We start from the raw sequence: 20,761 nt of genomic DNA, 5'->3' as shown, positions 1-20,761 counted from the left end.
ACATCTTCTTTTAATAGAAGGTTGTTCCATCTACGTTAAAAAATCTGGTTTTTGGAGTAGTCACCTTCATCACGTTAGCTAGATTTTAGCTGGATCTTCTGGGTAACTTGCTGCAGCCTCTCCATCAGTATTTGCTGCTTCACCTTGCACTTTTATGTTATGGAGATGGCTTCTGTTCTTAAACCTCATGAACCAACCTATGCTAACTTCCAACTTTTCTTCTGCAGCTTCCTCACCTCTTTCAGCCTTCACAGAATTGGAGCATTGAGGGCTTGCTCTGGATTAGAGGTTGGCTTAAGGGAATGGTGTGGCTGGTTTGATCTTCTACCCAGACCACCGAGACTTTCTCCATATTATTACTAAGGCTGTTTTGCTTTCTTATCATTCATGTGTTCACTAGAGTAGCACTTTCAGTTTCCTTCAAGAACTTTTCCTTTGCATTCACAACTTGGCTGTTTGGCTCAAGAGACCTCTTGTGGCCTTCAGTATGCTTCCTCACTAAGCTTACTCATTTCCAGCTTTTGGAATAGGAAGGCCCAAAGAGAGGGACAGGGGAATGGCCAGTGGGTGGAGAAGTCAAAACACACACATGTATTGATTAATTTCACTGTCTTATATACGTGTGGTCCATGGTGCCCCAAAACAATTACAATGGTAACATCAAAAATTACTGATCACAAATCACCATAACAGATATAGTAATGATGAAAAGGTTTGAAATATTGCAAGAATTACCAAAATGGGACATAGAGACCTGAAGTGAGCATGTGCTGTTGGAAAAATGGCACCAACAGGCTTGCTCAATGCAGGGTTGCCTCAGACCTTCCATTTGTAAAATTCAGGATCTGTGAAGTACAATAAAGCAAATCACAATGAAACGAGGTATGTGTGCATCTAAATGTATTTAAACATAGAAAAGGTACAGTATAAATACAGTATCATTATTGTAGTACACCACCGTTGTACACGTGGTCTGTCATTGACAGAAATGTGATTATGCGGCACGGGACTTTATTGAAAATCATTGTAATATCTTTATTTTGGTAAATCTATGTAAATCAATGTCTCATAAATCACGTGCCCCCATTTTCAAAAATATGTAATCATGGAAGGAAGCTTTCTTGGTCAAGGATGCTGAATACTCAACCTCTTGGAGAGGCACGTAGTCATTAGGATGTTCAAGTCTCTGAGAAGTTCTTTTTTGAAGACACCTATTTCTGTTTAACAGAGTTTTCTTCTGCAAATTAAATTCCAGTCAGCCTCAGGGAGACTGAAGCTAGAACTCTCCTGATTTACCTATCTTTTTGATTGTGTAGTTATAGGACATTCCAAGATACATGCGTGAGTACTACCTCGACGGAATGTGATTTCTCAAGTATTTCCAAGTATGGTGACCACACCTTGAGAGTCAGGGCTGAATTTGCAGATGAGCATTCGGACTGGGTAAACATCACCTTCTGTCCTGTGGATGACAGTAAGCATTTGTTTTCCCTTTTTTTGTAATGTCATCATCTTGCCTTGGTTTTTTTCCACATTGGTTGGTCCATCAACAAGAATTCTTTGAGGGCCCACAAATGGATGGCCTTGCACAAGGGGCTTAAGGAATCTAATAGAGTTGTATCCCTAAAGAAATCTATGAGAGAGACAGCAAAGGATAGGCGTAGCATCAATACAACAATTGCATATTAATCTAATACCTTCAGTGCCTCCAGGATGTGAATGTGTTCGTGCCATGGGGCCAGTGCTGCTAAGGAAAAGTTCTGGAAGGATTCAGATGGTGAATTTTCTGGAAGGAAGTCAGTATGGAATTATGACTTAAACAAAGAAATATAATGTGATAGGCAAAAGAATGAAGGCAGGTATAGAGATGGAAAATCTGATGCAGACAGCCAGCTTGCCCAGAGCAAAGGACAGAGGGAGGGATAGGGCTGATGGCAGCTGGGTTGGGTCAGACTGGTTGGTCAGCATCAAAAATTGTTTGAGGTTAGGCGGAGATGGCAGTGACCCGAGACTGTACCACCGCATTGCAGCCTGGGCAATAGAGTGAGACTTGGTATCAAAAAACAAAAATTGTTCCCAGGTTAGGTTTGGAGGGTCATGGCAACCCACCAGAGTCCCCTAAATATGAGATAAGCATATTTAAAATATCAGGGATTGAAGACTAATTAAACCATATATTAGCTATTGAGTGAGTAAAGATTGGGGAGTTCAAAGAACCTGATTTACAAAACTCACATACAGCCCTTCAAAACTCACATAGAGAGAAGCACCAGAAGAATTGTCTCTGGGCTGGGTGCAGTGGTTCACGCCTATAATCCCAGCACTTTGGGAGGCCAAGGCAGGTGAATCACAAGGTCAGGAGTTCAAGACCAGCCTGGCCAAGATGGTGAAACCCCCTCTCTACTGAAAATACAAACTTAGCCAGGAATGGTGGTGGGTGCCTGTAATCCCAGCTACTTGGGAGGCTGGGGCAGAGAACTGCTTGCACCTGGGAGGGGAAGGTTGCAGTGAGCCAAGATTGCACCATTGCACTCCAGCCTGGGTGACAGAGTGAGACTCTGTCTCCAAAAAAAAAGAATTGTCTCTGGCCAGGCACAGTGGCTCACATCTATAATCCCAACATTTTGGGAGCCTGAGATGGTGGATCACTTGAGCCCAGAATTTTTTTCTTCTCTTTTTTTTTTCTTTTTGAGACAAAGTCTTGCTTTAACACCCAGGCTGGAGTGCAGTGCCGTGATTACTGGAACCTCCGCTTCTGGGGTTCAAGTGATTCTCATGCCCCAGCCTCCTGAGTAGCTGGGACTTCAAGTGCCCGTCACCATGCCCAGCCAAATTTTTTTGTATTTTCAGTAGAGACAGGGTCTCACCATGTGAGCCAGGCTGGCCTTGAACTCCTGTCCTCAAGTGATCAGCGTGCCTCGGCCTCCCAAAGGGCTGGGATTACAGGCGTGAGGTACCACATTTGGCCTTAAGCCCAGGAATTTGAGACCAGCCTGGGCAAAATGGCAAAACCTCATCTCTACAAAAAAAAAAAAAAAATTAGCCAGGCATGGTGGAGTGTGCTTGTAGTCCCCGCTACCTGGGAGGCTAACGTGGAAGAGTCACCTGAGCCTGGGAAGTCCAGCTGCAGTGAGCCATTGTCACACCACTGCACTCCAGAGCCTGGGTGACAGAGTGAGATCTTGTCTCAAAAAAAGCACTGTCTCTATGTGGGGAGGGGTCTTTATGCCAGTCCCCTGCTCTGGACCACCGTGGCCCCAGTTACATCCTCCCTGATAGAGAATGAAGCTAGGATGCCTTTCTTCCCTTTCCCAATTCCATCCCAAGCGTAGGCAAAACTTCTTACTTTTGGAATCATAAATTATCAAAGTTAGATTATTTTTTCTAAGGGTATCTTTACAAAAACAAATAAAAAATGAACACAAAAGTAAGTTTCACAATAGTTAAAAGTACAAGGTTTTGCTCCTATGATTGCTAACTGGCTTACCATGTCCTCACTTGTCCCAAATTCTGTTAGCTCCCATCCGTGGAAGCTCCCTTTAGAACCTAGCTAGGTACAACATGGTTAAGCAGCTTGTCAAAAGGTCACACAGATGATGAGTGGCCAAGCAAGGATTCAGACCCAGGCTCTGGCATCCATATCTTAGCAACTACTACCCCCAATGGTGGAGATTTGACTCTTGAAATGCATATATTTTAGTGATAGGAAACTGCTTCCAGGAGTCATGCATAGCCTATTTATACTTGCTTTGGAAAAGCATTTAACAAGTTTTCTCGTCTGGTTTTCAGACAAGCACTTTAGGATGGTAGAAGCAGGTTTATTAACAGCCCTGAAAAAGTAACCGGCAGGCAAAGAAGAATACAGGACAACTCAAACACCACGATTGTCCGGAACCATTTACAAATCATTCTATAGTGACGGCAGCATTCTGAGCACTGAAGCTACAACAGTGAACAAGACAAAATCCCTGCCCTCATGGAGCATATATGTGCTAATCAGGAAGACAGACAATAAATAAATAGATACATATTGTATGACAGGTAGTGACTGTGGTTCTTAAGAAAACTAAAGCAAGGTAATAGGACAGAGTAATGGGAGCTGTGCTTCTGCATAGGGTGGTAAGATACAGTCTCTCTGAAGAAGTAGCATTTGAACGGAGACCCAAATGAAGGAGCCAGCCACATGAATTTCTAGTAAAAGAGCATTCCGAAGGGCAACAGCTTTAGACTTTGTTGGAAATATATATGGTTAATTATATATGTTAAACATGTAAAGGTGGACACTAAAAATAATAGAGATGCCATCTGTAGCTTTCATCCTAGCAAAGGAAATGAAATTCCAGACAACAAAAAGCTGGAAAAAAAAAAAAGAGGTGAAGACACCAAAAACATAAAATAGAAAGTTTAAAAGAAATTCTTATAGAAAATGCAGAATGATATAGTTGGAATGATTCCAAATGTATCAGAAACCACAATAAACATAAATGGATTAAACTTGATTAATAAAGATTATCAGATTTTTTAAAAGAAACTAAATCCAACTATCCTCTTTAGCCATGTCAATCAATGTCATAACAATGGTATATAAAAGTAGTATACTTTCATGAACTAATTGTTTTGCATGGTTATGAAAAATTAATATTGAGATCAAGTTTTTAAAATGTGACTTTTGATTGTCATTTTGCTTGTTCTTATGCTTAGCCATTATTGGACCCCCTGGAGTGCAAGTAGAAGTACTTGCTGATTCTTTACATATGCGTTTCTTAGCCCCCAAAATTGAGAATGAGTATGAAACTTGGACTATGAAGAATGTGTATAACTCATGGACTTATAATGTGCAATATTGGAAAAATGGTACTGATGAAAAGGTAAGCTTGGCTAATTGCATTTCAGAGGTAGTAGGCTTTCACGTTCTTTGCAGAATCTTGCAAGGTGGCAGCACCTTACGATCTAGAGGACCTAAGGACTGGTTCTCTGTAAGCCAAGAGCTTCCCAGACTGAGGGGTTACTGGCATCTCTGGCTCAAGCTTCCCAGACCCCCAAGGAATATGTGTAGAGCATTTTGAGGACAAAGTCTGCACAGTGACAACAGACCTTTCCCTCCCTGAAGGGCAGTTGCAAGGGAGGGCACAGCTGAGTCAGAGCTGGCTGTGGGACTTGGAGCTGGCTGAATTTATCCACAAATTGACAACTATCTCATGACATCAACCCCTGGGTCCCATACACACCACAAATTAGGTATGTCCATGGTCAAGACAGCCACTCCTAGATGCTGGATGTCCAGTGTCACATCTTATCTTTCTGAGCCCAGTTTCCCCTTATTGCTCTATTTTTCAGGGGACAATTTCTTTAAAAATATGGCTTGGAGTCAAAAGATCTGATTGGACTATTGCCCCTGCCACCATGTGGCATTGGTCACATTCTTGACCCCAGCTTCCTCAAGTCTGCAAAATGGGCATAATAACTTATTTTATTAATAAAATGAGGATGATAACCTACTTCATAAGATTGTTGGGGAATTTAATGCAGTAATAGAAAATATAAACTCATCCCATTGCTTGGAACAATGTATATATGGTCGATACATGAGGTTTCCTTTCGCTTTGCTAGACATGTTAAGGTTATTTTTATTAATCTTTGGTCAAGCTTTATTCTGATACCTAATGCTTCTGAGCTGAATGCCATTCACAGTCCTAAACTGACATGTATATGTTATGTATGTTATGCTACATACATGTTATCTCTTCCACATTAAATGTTAATTTTACCACTTAATTCTCAAAGAGTTTGGGAGGAAGAGATCACCCATGTTATTATCTTAGGAATGCTGTAGTTAAATTTAAATACACACACCACATAGCCCAAAAAAATCTCGTTAATTTTTTTCCCCAAAAAATGTTCCATTAAATGATGCCGCGCCTTAGTCCATTCCTGCTGCTACAACAAAATACCACAGACTGGGCCGGGCGCGGTGGCTCACGCCTATAATCCCAGCACTTTGGGAGGCCGAGACGGGTGGATCACGAGGTCAAGAGATGGAGACCATCCTGGTCAACATGGTGAAACCCCATCTCTACTAAAAATACAAAAAAATTAGCTGGGCATGGTGGCACACGCCTGTAGTCCCAGCTACTCGGGAGGCTGAGGCAGGAGAATTGCTTGAACCCAGGAGGCGGAGGTTGCGGTGAGCCGAGATCGTGCCATTGCACTCCAGCCTGGGTAACAAGAGCGAAACTCTGTCTAAAAAAAAAAAATACCACAGACTAGGTAACTTATAAACAATAGAAATTTAGTTCCTACAGTTCTGGAGGCTGGAAAGTCCAAGATCAAGGCACCAGCAGATTCAGTGTCTGGTGAGCACCTGGGTGCTCCAATTCCAAAATGGTGAAAGGCAAAGGGCAAAGATATCAACAGCTCCCTTCCTGCTGTTTTCTAAGGTCACTGATGGCATTCAGGAAGGCTCCGCCCTCATGACTTACTTGCTTTGAAAAGCCTCCCCCTCTAAGTCCTGTCACATGGGCAATTAAGTTTCAACATATAAATTCCAATATTCACAGTCACCAATCAAATGCAGGCATCTCTGCTAAGCCCTGGGCCATAAAGATAAGAGCAGATGGCTCCCCTCTAGGAGCTAGCAACAGACCTCAGTTAAGGATCCAGTTTTACAGTAAGCAGGGTCAGGTGCCTCCTGCGGCTAGTGCGAATGCAGACTCCATGTTTAGTTTCTTACCCCAAACATCCCCACAGCACGGGCAACGTCTTACACATTTGTCCTCTCCCTTTGGCCAGTTTTGTGGCAGCCTTCAGTGTGACATACCAAGTGTGGTAAGGCTGCCTGCTGCACAGCTGCTCTCACCTGTGATGCCACCACCAATACAGCTTTAGTTGTTGTTGTTGTTGTTGTTGTTGTTGTTGTTGTTGTTGTTGCTGTTGTTGTTGATTTGAAGCGGAGCCTCACTCTCATCACCCAGGCTGGAGTGCAGTGATGTGATCTCGGCTCACTGCAACCTCCACCTCCTGGATTCAGGTGTTTCTCCTGCCTCACCCCCACCACACCTGGCTAATTTTTGTATCAATACAGGTTTATATTATTCCCCTCTAGAATGCAGAAATTCCTGAGACAGTGCCAGACTAGGTCCCTAAACTCATAGCGTGAAGGGCTTTCGGGAATTCTTTCTTCCTGTTGGGAGAAAGCAAGAAGACAAAAGCAGAAGTGAAAAAGCCCCAGCGGGGACTGAGACGGTCCCTCTACTGCTATGCCACCACCTTACCTGTTTGCCTCTGAGTTTAATCTTTGAAAAAATTGCATTGTAAGGTTTTAGAGGCATTGGACTTCTGGAACTGCAAGCCACCATTTTTTCAGTTGTTGCTTTGCTTTGGTTTGGTCTTTTAATTTACTTATTAGAAAGTTAACACATTTTCTTCATATATTCCATGAGTCTAATCCAATTATTGATCCCCATGGGCTTAGCTTCTCATGCAATAAAGGAATATAGGCAAGCTGTCAACAACCCCAGCACCAAAAGAGAAATAACCAGTTGCAGCTGGGCATGGTGGCTCACACCTGTAATCCCAGCACTTTGGGAGGCCAAGGCGGGCAGATCACCTGAGGTCAGGTGTTCGAGACCAGCCTAGCCAATGTGGTAAAACCCCATCTCTACCAAAAATAAAAAAATTAGCTGGGGATGGTGGTGCATGCCTGTAATTCCAGCTACCTAGGAGGCTGAGGCAGGAGAATCGTATGAACCCAGAAGGCAGAAGTTGCAGTGAGCCAAGATCACACCACTGCACTCCAGCCTGGGCGGCAAGAGTGAAACTCCATCTCGAATAATAAAATAATAATAAAGCTGGTTATTTATTTTTGAGACAGAGTATGTCTCTGTCACCCAGGCTAGAGTGCAATGTGGCATGATCCTGGCTCACTGCAATTTCCACTTCCCAAGTTCAAGCAATTCGTATGTGCCACCATGCCCAGCTAATTTTTTGTATCTTTAGTAGAGATGGAGTTTTGCCATGTTGGCTAGGCTGCTCTCAAACTCCTGGCCTCAAGTGATCCTCCCACCTCAGTCTCTGTGCTGAGATTACAGGCGTGAGCCAACACACCCGGCCTGCTTTATCTTTTTTAAAAAAGAAGTGGATGGCTTGTGTGTCATTTAAGCTAGAGAATTCAGGAACCGAGATGGTTTGTTGGTATCATAGTCAGTCCTTGGTCCATCGCTTGAGATGATCACACCACTGCACTCCAGCCTGGGCAACGAGAGTAAAACTCTCGTCACGTGAGGGTACCCTGACATGGGAGGAGCACCTGCTATCCGCTTCTTCCTGTTTCAAGTCTAAAACTGCAATTATAACTGGTAAATGTGGGAGAAAAAAAAAGTGTCCTTTCACGGCTGAGTCATGGCCTTATTATTATCTTCATCATTAGTTTCAGATTACTCCTCAGTATGACTTTGAGGTCCTCAGAAACCTGGAGCCGTGGACAACTTATTGTATTCAAGTTCAAGGGTTTCTTCCTGATAGGAACAAAACTGGGGAATGGAGTGAGCCTGTCTGTGAGGAAACAACCAATGACGGTGAGTCCTGAGATGCGACTCGGCTAAGCATCCTCGACAGCTTTATAGATACCTGCCCTAGACCTGATTGCATCTAGCTGAAACTCCAGCTCAGTTGAGAAATCTATGGCCCTGACGTCTCTCAGCCCTGACTGATCAGTTTCATGCTGGGAAGGAGACGCAGGTTTGTCCAGTAGCCCTCCTTGCCCCTGGGCATTGCTCCTGCTCCAGCCTTCACTATTCAAAGCCCCAGGTCCCTGGGGAGCAAAGGTTCTGGTTCTAGGGCAGGAGGGGGAAAAGCAGAGCTCAGTGTGGAAGAAAGAAAAAACTCGAGGCTAAATGCCAGCGAATCGCCAGAGGGAGAGAATGGGAGGAAGTAAAGGTGCATTTCCAGTTTGGGAATACATGAGAGTGATTGAAATTCTGGGATGTGTATCCTGGACTGTAGGAAGGCTACTTTTAAAAGGGTTAGGAAGAAGAAATGATGCACCTGACTAATGATAACAGGACTGAAGACGCCCTAAGAAATGAAACTCTACACGCCTGTAATCCCAGCACTTTGAGAGGCTGAGGCAGGTGGATCACCTGAGGTCAGCAGTTCAAGACCAGCCTGGCCAACATGGTGAAACCCTGTCTCTACTAAAAATAAAAAATCAGCTGTGTGTGGTGGCGCATGCCTGTGACCTCAGCTACTCGGGAGGCTGAAGCAGGAGAATTCTTTGAACCTGGGAGGCAGAGGTTGCAGTGAGCCGAGATCATACCATTGTACTCCAGCCTGGGCAACAGAGCGAGACTTCATCTCAGAAAAAAAAAAAAAAAAAATGAGGCTGGCACAGTGGCTCACTCCTGTAATCCCAGCACTTTGGGAAGCTAAACCCAGGAGTTTGAGACCAGCCTGGCCAGCACAGTGGAACCCAGGTCTCTACAAAATATTTTAAAAATTAGCTGGGCATGGTGACACATGTCTGTAGTCCCAGCTACCCAGGAGGCTGAGGTGGGAGGATCACTTGAGCCCTGGAGGTCAAGGCTGCAGTGAGCCGTGTTCATGCTACCACACTTCAGGCTGAACAACGGAACGAGATTCTGTCTCAAAGATGAAAAGGAATAAAGGGAGGATGAGGGAGTAGAAAGCAGTGCATGGGGAGTTGAGCAGAATCAGGGAAGTGAAAAAAATTTTAAATCAACTAAGGAGGTTGGTCAGTGCCAGGAGGCTGTCTGTGTCTGTGGACTGGCGTTTCTCAAGGCTAGGTTCCTACCCTCCCACAGAGATGGGGAGACAGAGGCCCTGTTCTTCCTGATGATTTCAGAAGAATGGCTTTCAGATCGCTGAGAAAAACGTCCCCAGGTTGTGGGAGATATATGGATGTCTCAAAGGGACAGAGAAAGGATTCACCATTAAAAGCCCCTTTTAATAAATGCTCTCTGAAACAGAGGTCAAGACCTCTCTTCAGGGGCTGGAAGAACAAATGGTACATGCCTTAGACAGCCTGGGGTTTTTCCAGACAGGAACTCAGCGGCTTGGGTCGTCACGGAAATGTGACCTTGGCCTGCTGGAAACCATGTTTCCAAGTCTCAGTGCAGGGGTTTGTTTGTCTTGGCTTTGGTTTTTGTTTTTGAGGCAGGGTCTCACTCTGTCACCCAGGTTAGAGTGCAGTGGTACAATCATAGCTCACTACCACAGTCTCGACCTCTTGAGCTCAACTGATCCTCCCAGCTCAGCCTTTCAAGTAGCTGGGGCTACAGGTGTGCACCACTACATCCAGCTAATTTTTTAAAACATTTTTTTTGTTGTAGAGAAGGGGGTCTTACTGTGTTGCCCAGACTGATCTCAAACTCCTGGGCTCAAGCAATCCTCCTACCTCGGCCTCCTAAAGTGCTGAGATTATAGATATGAGCCACCACACCTGGTCTGGTGCAGGGGTTTGGATAGACAGAGAGTTTCTGTCTTTCTCAATATAGAATGTGATGGTGCCTGTGTTTAACTCAGGCTCAGGGGTCCAGGGGAGTCTCACTTACTGCTTCAAGGCAGAAGTGGTATATCCAGACCAGGGAGGCCCGTTGCTACACTGCCAGCAGGCACAGTGGATCAGAATTCTTCCTTGTTATTCTTTTGATGTGTATCAGCAGTAATTCCAGAAACCAAACTTTAGAGAAGATAAGAAAGGAATGAAACTCTTTGAAAACCTCTGGGTCCTCCAACCAGCTGCTGTGTATCTGAGATGTCTCCCAGGATGAATGTACAGGCTCTATTCTCAGGGATTGTGGTGGGTAAAATGCTCTTGGGATCTCTGTGACCCAACCTGTGTCAAGGATGTAACACGCCCATTATCCCTGGCAGAAACGGTCCCCTCCTGGATGGTGGCCATCATCCTCATGGCCTCGGTCTTTGTGGTCTGCCTGGCACTCCTTGGCTGCTTCGCCTTGCTGTGGTACATTTACAAGAAGACAAAGTACGCCTTCTGCCCTGGGAATTCTCTTCCACAGCACCTGAAGGAGGTAAGTAGGATGGAGTGAGATGTGGATTTGGAAACCTTGATTGGACAGAGCTTTGCTTTCAAGTTAAGGCTGTTCAATTCCAGACATGTTTTCCAGGGATAAAAAAACAACACATCTTGTGTGCTGGTCCATTCTCTTGTAACCATTTCAAAGACATGTGAGGTCAGGGAATGCCCCAAGGAAAGGGGTGCAGGTTTGTCCAGTAGCCCTCCTTGCCCCTGGGCATTGCTCCTGCTCCAGCCTTCACTACTCAAAGCCCCAGGTCCCTGGGGAGCAAAGGTTCTGGTTCTAGGGCAGGAGGGGGAAAAGCAGAGCTCAGTGTGGAAGAAAGAAAAAACTCGAGGCTAAATGCCAGCGAATCGCCAGAGGGAGAGAATGGGAGGAAGTAAAGGTGCATTTCCAGTTTGGGAATACGTGAGAGTGATTGAAATTCTGGGATGTGTATCCTGGACTGTAGGAAGGCTACTTTTAAAAGGGTTAGGAAGAAGAAATGATGCACCTGACTAATGATAACAGGACTGAAGATGCCCTAAGAAATGAAACTCTACACGCCTGTAATCCCAGCACTTTGAGAGGCTGAGGCAGGTGGATCACCTGAGGTCGGCAGTTCGAAACCAGCCTGGCCAACATGGTGAAACCCTGTCTCTACTAAAAATAAAAAATCAGCCGTGTGTGGTGGTGCATGCCTGTAACCTCAGCTACTCGGGAGGCTGAAGCAGGAGAATTGTTTGAACCTGGGAGGCGGAGGTTGCAGTGAGCCGAGATCATACCATTGTACTCCAGCCTGGGCAACAGAGCGAGACTTCTTCTCAAAAAAAAAAAAAGAAACTCTAGATAGTCATCAATACTTGAAAATGAAAAGATGCCAAGTCCAGACCCAAAAGGAGTTGTCTTTGGTCCCATTTCCCAGGAAGCAGACTCTAAGATAGAGATTTGCCTTCAAAAGGCTTAACGGGGAACATCTTTGGGAATAGCACCCTAAGGGAGTGAAGGTAGCCAGGTGAGGCAGAGAGAGAGTTGAGCTGTCATGCAGCCACAACAGAAGCCTCAGCCAATCCCATGTGGCATCTCAAGCCGGGGTGGCCCTCTAGAGATGTCCCAAGCCAAGGCAAGAGGGATGGGCATGTAAACTCTACATTGGCCATGTGCTGGACGTGGGCTACCCCCAAGAAGGGGGCCTAAGCTAGGGTGAAGGGTGAGACATCAGCAGCCAGGAGCTAGGAGCATGAGTGCCTTGTTCCTGAAGGCACCACAGCATCCATTACAGTCACCCTGGAACCACTTGGATCTACTAGAAGCAGCTCCTCAAGATCTAAGTTGGTCTCATTTCCTGGGGAGGGAAGAGGAGGAAGGTGAGTGGAACACACTCTAGCCCCCACCGCTGCCACTGGTCTCGGGACCACAAAGGAAAGCTTGTGGGCTCGATCCTCTGCTGGCCCTGACGGTCCACCCTCCTCTCAGGAAGGAGCCTGTGCCAATCAGCATGCTGATGTGATTGAATGACCCAGCCCTCATCCCGGAGAGGACTGAGCCTCTGGTCCCCAGGCCCGTCTCAGGCAATGGCCTGTCTCTGCACTTGTCAATTTGCTGTCAGAATCAGACCAAGTTAAAAAAAAATCTTAGAAGGCCAGGCACAGTGGCTCACCCCTGTAATCCTAGCACTTTGGGAGGCTGAGGCAGGCTGATCACCTGAGGTCAGGAGTTCAAGAGCAGCCTAGCCAACATGGCAAAACCCCATCTCTACTAAAATTATAAAAATTAGCTGGGTGTGGTGACAGGCACCTGTAATCCCAGCTACTCAGGAGGCTGAGGCAGGAGAATTGCTTGAACCCTGGAGGTGGAGGTTGCGGTGAGCCACGATCACACCACTGCACTCCAGCCTGAGCAACAGAACGAGACTCTGTCTCAAAATTTTAAAAATTAAAAAATTATATATATTTTAGGTTCTGTTAGCAAGAAACAAAATCAAAATTATGTAGGCACTTATGTAACCACTTAAATATAATCATTTAAAAACTCTAAAGCCATTCTTGACTCATGGGCCATATAAAAAAACAAATGTCATTGTGTCTCTGTGGCTGTCCACTGTCTGTGGCACACGCTGTCTATGGGAGTTAATATGGAACGCAACAATCTCCACACTGCAGCCACTCCCTCAGGTCCCTCGACATGCTTCTTCTCCAGACGTCCTGTCACTAACCTTCCAGGCTTCCTTCCCCCACGCTCCTGACCACCAGCCTCACCACTGACCCCTGCCTGGGATCCCACAGCTGGCCTGATCTTCGGCTGCTTTTCTTTCCACATAAAGGGCATGACCAGACACACAACCAGAGCTCTGCCCATGGGGAGGCTTTCTCCCTGATTGGGGCTTTAGTGCAGCAGCGGGCCACTTTTGGTGTGCGCCCACGTGCCATGCTAACCTTGCCATGGAACCGGGCCGGCCCTTCCTCCTTCTTCAGCTGGACATAAGTACCTGTCCCTCCGTGGGGTCATTGTGTGGGCAGACACACACTGTGCGACAGGGGTAGAGGGCACAGGCGCCTGAGCCACCTGCATGTGGCCAACATGCACCTTCTGACCCCCTCTCAGGACCTGCTGGGTCTCAGGCCTCATGATGGTCACTTCTGGGCAGCACGATCACCTCGCGTCCCTGGTCAGAAGCTCTGTGTCTGCCAGCTCCCCATAGTGCTCCAGGGGCTGCTTTATCAAACAGGCTGTAATTATCTGCTGCAGATGGCCCCGCCTGACCCCCGGAACTCTCTTATCTATGTTGCAATTCTCCTCTTGGGATTTGCCGTAAACCCCACCCAACATCTTTCCGCACCCCAGACACTTCAAGGATGTGTAGTCACCCCTTCCTCAGATTGGACTCGCAGGCCATCGCTGGTGGCTGATGCACCAGTCCTGAGGTGTGCACAGGGCCGCAGGCTCCACATCCCGGACCTCCTGCGGGCCCCTTTCCTGCTCTGGGCCTCTCAGTGCCAGCAGCCTCCTGCGTCATTTGACAAACACATTGGAGCAGTATTCCCAGGCATGAACCGTGCTGTCTCCAGAAGCCTAAGAGGCCTGCACATCACAGTACTTCCTTCCTAATGGTGGGTGCGGGGGGGGGGGGGTGGTGAGATACAGCAATCGGTCCTTTAAAGAGGATATCCTGGCATACCCCACTCCAAGGGTCCCCTCAAATTTCACAGATGTGGCAGGCCCCTGAATCTCTACAGGGTGAGTGTCTCACCCTCTGCAGTGTGTGGGCCTCTCCAGTGCCTTGCATTTCCTGCATGTCTGGTCTTATTAATGTACTATTGTGATAGCTAATATCAGGCCCTTGTCCCCGCACCACCAGTCAGCTGATGCAGGCTGCCTCTGGGAAGGGCACAGAGCCTTGGCCGAGATAACTGCCTGGGAAGGGTACAACCTAGAAAGAGACAGCTGTGAGCCATTTCAGCCTCTGATATTCCTCCAAGTGCCTCCACCACACAGGGATCTGGGCACCATGGCACAGTGTCTACTCTGGATGGGAAGTGGAGCCCAGGACCATAGGCAAGTGTTTCAGAGTGGCTAGAACCCCCTAGAGAGAGTGCCAGGCCAGGCACAGTGGCTCACACCTGTAATCCCAGCACTTTGGGAGGCTGAGGCTGGCAGATCACTTGAAGTCAGGAGTTCGAGACCAGCCTGGCCAACATGGTGAAACCCTGTCTCTACTAAAAATACAAAAATTAGCCACGCCTATAATACCAGCTACTTGAGAGGCTGAGGCACAAGAATTGCTTTAACCCAGGAGGCGGAGGTTACAGTGAGCAGACAGTGAGCAGAGATCACACCATTGCACTCCAGCCTGGGTGACAGACTGAGACTCTACCTCAAAAAAAAAAAAAAAAAAAAAAAAGTGCCAACAAGACTGCAGCACCAGAATGAAGAAAGAATCCTGTATGAGCTTTTGAGAAGCCACAGCTGCAGCAGGAAGAACAAAGAATGAGGGTGGGCCCCTTGCTTGGGTGAAGGGTGTTTAGTTAACTGAGAACCAAGAGGAAGCAAAATTATTCAGCTGCTATTTTTGCTTCTTGCTTCACCATTAAAGAAACTGGTCAGACAGGAAAGAACAGATGGAATGAACAGTCAGGGGGCCTGTCGGCAGGAGCTCTCACCTCCAAGGCTAGAAGACTTTGAAGACTTGATGGGGAGCCAGGCCCTGTAAGAACTAAGAAATCAGAGAAGCGGGTAGAGAGTGCTGGAGAAGAGCCAGACAACTATGGGGCAGTTCAGAGTCCTCACATCATTACTTCCTCCAGCTTGACTTATAATGTACAGAATCCATTAACCAGGACCCAGAGGAGTATTTAGAGTTTAGGGAGATTTGCTGGGAATAGAGACTTTGAGTTAAAAAAGCACTAAGGGCCGGGCACGGTGGCTCATGCCTGTAATCCCAGCACTTTGGGAGGCCGAGGTGGGTGGGTCATGAGGTCAGGAGTTTAAGACCAGCCTGATCAAGATGGTGAAACCCGTCTCTACTAAAAATACAAAAATTAGCCGGGTGCAGTGACAGGTGCCTATAATCCCAACTACTCAGGAGGCTGAGGCAGGAGAATCGCTTGAACCTGGGAGGCAGAGGTTGCAGTGAGCCAAGACTGTGCCACTGCACTCCAATCTGGGCATCAGAGTAAGACTTTGTCAAAAAATAAAAAGCACTAGGGAGGTTCATCCTACACTCATCTATTGAGTCAATGATGTGTGGGTGTGTGTGGGTGTGTGTCTAACCAGGAGACTCGTCTGATACTGCTTTCTTGAGATTTACTATACCTTCCTTTGATCTCTCATGTCCCCACTATCCCAGGAAAATCCAGGGTAGCTTCCAGCCCATTCTCATTAATCCACTGGATCTGAAGTTTAGAGAGGTTCCCCTTCCCTCCAGCATTCTCATTAATCCACTAGATCCAAAGTTTAGAGAGGTTCCCCTTCCCTCCAGCCTCCTCCTTCGCCCAACAGAGGAGCCCCCCACCGCCCTCTGTCAGCTGCTCAAGACTCACGGGGGAAATCCTGACAGGTCCACGCCAGGAGGTAGTGCAGCCACCCTCAAGTTTATTAAGCCATATCAGAAGGCTGAGTGTAGACGTGACACTAAGAGGGGTTCCTTCTGGAGGGGAGGGGTTCAAAATGCCAAGATTTAGAGAAGGAGGTTCTCCATCTAATTATGAAGATGAAGAGCATCAGTGGACCTAGGAAGATCAAGAATGGAGAGTGAGAAACCAGCAGAGATTTCAGGAAACATCTAGGGGCACCTTCATTGTTCAAAGCGTCAGAGAGACAAAGATTATCAGACTGTGGTCCCTGTCCTTAAGTAGTCCTGGCTACAGGTGACACAAAACTGAAAAGAGTTGGTGTCCACTGAAAGCGAGAACACGGCACCGTCTGACAGAACATATCACAAGCCATGTCTATTTTAGATTTGCTAGTAGCCACATTTTTAAAAAGTCAAAAGAATGGCCTGGTGTGGTAGCTCACACCTGTAATCCTAGCACTTTGGGAGGCTGAGGTGGGCGGGTCACCTGAGGTCAAGAATTTGAGACCAGCCTGGCCAACATGGTGAAACCCCATGTCTACTAAAAATACAAAAATTGCCCAGGCGTGGTGACGCACACTTGTAATCCCAGCTACTTGGGAGGATGAGGCATGAGAATCACTTGAACCTGGGAGACGGAGGTTGCAGTGAGTCAGGATCACGCCACTGCACTCCAGCCTGGGCGACAGAGTAAAACTCTGTCTTGCAAAAATAATTAATTAATTAAAATAAAATTGCATTTTTGGCCAGGCAGAAGTGGCTCATGCCTGTAATCTCAGCACTTTGGGAGGCTGAGGTGAGAAGATCACTTGAGCCCAGGAGTTGGAAACCAGCCTGGGCAACTTGGTGAGACCTCATCTCTAATCTCTACCAAAAAAAAGAAAAATTAGCTGGGCGTGGTGGCACGTGCCTATAATCCCAGCTACTCAGAAGTCTGAGGTGGGAGAATCGCTTGAGCCCAGAAGGTCAAGGCTACAGTGAGCCATGATCGCACCAGGCACTCCAGCCTGGTGACCCAGCAAGACCCTGTCTCAAAAAAATAAAATAGCATTTTCTAGCCAGGATTTTTTTCTGTGAAAAAATCTCTGTAAACTCCAAAAAAGAAATGGAGAAAATTAATCATTAACTATCCTCTTTCCACAGTTTTTGGGCCATCCTCATCATAACACGCTTCTGTTTTTCTCCCTTCCATTCTCGGATGAGAATGATGTTTTTGACAAGCTGAGTGTCATTACAGAAGACTCTGAGAGTGGTAAGCAGAATCCCGGTGACGGCCACAGCCTCAGGACCCTGCCTGGCCAGGGATCCCAGAGCTAGGCTCGGAGAAGGAAAGACATTGGCTGGGCACAGTGACGCACTCCATCTCACAGCTGCCTCAGTGAGGGATCAGGGCAGCAAACGAGGGCCAAGACCACCTGAGCCAGCCCCACATCTGGAACTCCTAGACCCTGGACTTATCTAAGAAACCAGAGAGCTACATTTTAAAGGCTGTCTTGGCAAAAATACTCCATTTGGGAACTCACTGCCTTCTAAAGGCTTTCACAATGTTTTTAAAAGTTGGCCACTGAGAATGTAATGTTCAGCCTCTTATATCACTAAAAAAGAATCATGTTTTAATTGTGAGAAACAGGGCCGAGCATAGTGGCTCACACCTGTAATCCCAGCATTTTGGGAGGCCAAGGCAGGCGGATCACCTGAGGTCAGGAGTTTGAGACCAGCCTGGCCAACATGGTAAAACCCCATCTCTACTGAAAGTACAAAAATGAGCTGGGCGTGATGATGCACACCTGTGATTCCAGCTACTTGAGTGGCTGAGGTGGAAGAATCGCTTGAACTAGGCGGAGAAGGAGGTTGCAGTGAGTCAAGATCACGGCACTGCTCTCCAGCCTGGGTGTAGAGTGAGGCTCATCTCAAAAAAGAAAAAATTGTGAGAAACAGAAATATTTAAAATGAGGAATAAGAATGGACATTTAACATTCTACTAGATTATGGATAGACTGATCTGAAAATCAACCTCAACTCAAGGGTGGTCAGCTCAATGCTACACAAAACATGGATTTTTGAATTCTTTAGAGTACTTTGAATTTATTTTTCTACCTAGATATGTTTTATATGCTGCTGGTGCTCCATTAAAGTTTTACTCTCTATTGCACTGTATGTGTCCATGATACTACCTGTGTGTAATTGTTAGATACTGAAAAAGGCTCTAGGTTGCCATCTTGACATCCACTCCTTCCACAAGTGCTTCCTAGACCCTGCCTGCTGTCAGCCAGGCACTGTGCTAGGTACCAGGTCTGGGTCATTTGGGAACTCTCAGTCTAAAGCTTCAAAAACTAAAAGGTGCAGTCAAGGGCCAGATCTGTTATTTAAAAAAATAAAAGTATAGTTGTAGAAGTTTAAAAAGCCAGAGGACAGGCTTAACAGCAGATTAGACCAATAGAATGAGCATAGAGATTTCTATTAAGGAACTGTGGAGGCTGGCAAGTTCCAAAACAGGGCAAAGCAACAGGCTAGAGACCCAGGGAAGAATGGATGTGTCAGCATGAGCAAAAGCAGTCTGGAGGCAGAATTAACTCTTCTCAACGGATCTCAGGCGTTTTTTCTCTTAAGACCTTCCTTCAAGTGACAGAAGCGAAACTCACCCACACTATGGAAGGTAATCTGCTCTACTCAAAAGTCTATGAATTTAAATATTAGTCTCATCTTTTAAAATACCTTCACAGCAACATCGAGACTAGTGTTTTACCCAATCAGTACCATGGTCTAGCTAAGCTGGCACATAAAATTAACCATCATAGGGAGGGTACATCTGTAATTGCTTTCTTGAAGGTTTTTTCAATGTTTGCTGCATGTATATAAAAATAAAATTCAGCTGGGCGTGGTGGCTCACGCCTGTAATCCCAGCACTTTCAGAGGCCGAGGCAGGTGGATCACCTGAGGTCAGGAGTTTGAGACTAGCCTGGCCAACACAGTGAAACCCCATCTTTATTAAAAATACAAAAATTAGCCAGGCATGGTAGTGCACACCTGTAAAAGCCACTACTTGGGAAGCTGAGTCAAGAGAATCTCGGGAGGTGGAGGCTGCAATGAGTCAAGATCACACCACTTCACTCCAGCCTGGGTGATAGAGTGAGAGACTATCTCAAAAAATAAATAAAAACAAAATAAAATTTATTTTTGAAATTGAATTTTAAAACCTTGTTATACTTTTTTAAAGAAAATATGTTATCCAGGGCACCGTACAGACAAACAAAAGAATGGAAAATGTGAGTGATTAGGATACAAGACATATGAAGGATAGAGTGAGATGACCTATCACATGTCAGTTACTGATCAGAGCCCCAGAAGGAGAGATGAGAGAGAATACAGCAAAAGCAGTATGTGAATATGTGAAAGGACAATGATAAAAGACACCAGTCTACCAATTTAGAAATCTCCACAATTATCAAGCTGGGCAAATAAGAAGAAATCATATCAGAGTGAAAATGCAGAATTCCAAAACCAGAAAAGGCAGATTACCTTCAAGGGGGAAAAACAACTAAACTTACAGATCGTTTATCAGCGGCTTTAAAAAAAAGGCAAACAGTGGCAGGATGCCTTTCATGTGCATTACAAACTGTGTCAACTTAGAAGTGTATATCCTGCAGAAAGCATCTGTCAGGAAAAGGGATAAAATAAAGACTCCAACAACTGAGAATTTGACATCAAAAGATGTTTATTAAAGATCTAAAGGATTATTTCAGACAGAAGAAAACTGATTCCAGATGGATGCTGCAAGAAACCGGTAAATATTCTGATTAATCTAAACAAACATTGTATAAAACAATACTTTTGTTTCTCTTTTTTTTTCCCCAAGCGTATCATGTCAGATTATATAGTTAGTAACACACCGCACGTTGCACAATAGATCTCTAGTTTAAATTATTGTCTTTTTGGTTGTTGTTTTGGAGGTTTTGCTGATAACAGTACCTTTGGGAAAACTACTGGGCCCTGAGTCAGAGGGGTAACAATGTGTTTTCAGGGTTTTCCACTCCCCACCCTCTCCCTTGTGTAAGGAAGCCTTAGCAGAGGCACCTGAGAAAGAGCTTGGATAGAGAGGCCTGGGAATGAAGGCGCCACGGCTGGGAATGCAGATGTGTGTGAGAACTTGACAGGTCAGGGGCCTGATACCTTGACCCCAGCTCCCTCCAGGGCCTGCAGTGCCCCAGCTGTGCCAAGTCAGGTGTGGGTAGGGAGTCCCTGCCCCCTCTCCGTGTTAGACCTACCAGATACAGCCTTGGAGTGGCCCACAGCCGGGCCTAGAAATGACATGATGGAATTTAACCAGGACTTTTCAGCTTCCTGTCTACAGACCCCACCCAGTCATATACAATCATAGTAAATATCACCCACCTGAAATAACCTGCCCTTCACTTGCTTGCCCCACTCCAGGTACTGTCACATTTCTCTGGCAAATCACTAAGAGAGTAGATTTTAAGTGTTTTTGAACACAAAAGATGATAAGTATGTGAGTTAATGCATATGTTAATTAGCTCAATTTACCCATCCTACAGTGTATACATATTTCAAAGCATTGTGATGTACGTGATAAATAAATACAATTTTTATTTGTCAATGATAAACAATTTTTTAAAATTTAAACAATGAGTTTTAAAAA

General features: G+C 45.8%; 1 protein-coding gene across 4 annotated transcripts in view; it reads left to right on the top strand.

Annotated features, from left to right (window-relative positions):
* IFNAR2 (interferon alpha and beta receptor subunit 2) overlaps nt 1-18,256 on the top strand; it is a 65,924-nt gene extending 47,668 nt beyond the window's left edge. For all 4 annotated transcript variants that reach the window (XM_074389329.1, XM_074389328.1, XM_074389327.1 and 1 more), the window contains 5 exons: nt 1,317-1,474; nt 4,702-4,868; nt 8,426-8,573; nt 10,891-11,048; nt 17,248-18,256. In XM_074389329.1, coding sequence (XP_074245430.1) covers nt 1,317-1,474; nt 4,702-4,868; nt 8,426-8,573; nt 10,891-11,048; nt 17,248-17,421 — 805 coding nt within the window. In that variant the 3' untranslated portion in view covers nt 17,422-18,256. The remainder of the gene's footprint in view (nt 1-1,316; nt 1,475-4,701; nt 4,869-8,425; nt 8,574-10,890; nt 11,049-17,247) is intronic.
* Nucleotides 18,257-20,761: the final 2,505 nt, after the last annotated feature.

Source organism: Saimiri boliviensis, chromosome 18 (assembly GCF_048565385.1).
Source record: "Saimiri boliviensis isolate mSaiBol1 chromosome 18, mSaiBol1.pri, whole genome shotgun sequence".
Taxonomy (NCBI): domain Eukaryota; kingdom Metazoa; phylum Chordata; class Mammalia; order Primates; family Cebidae; genus Saimiri; species Saimiri boliviensis.
This window is presented reverse-complemented; position numbering and strand designations above follow the sequence as displayed.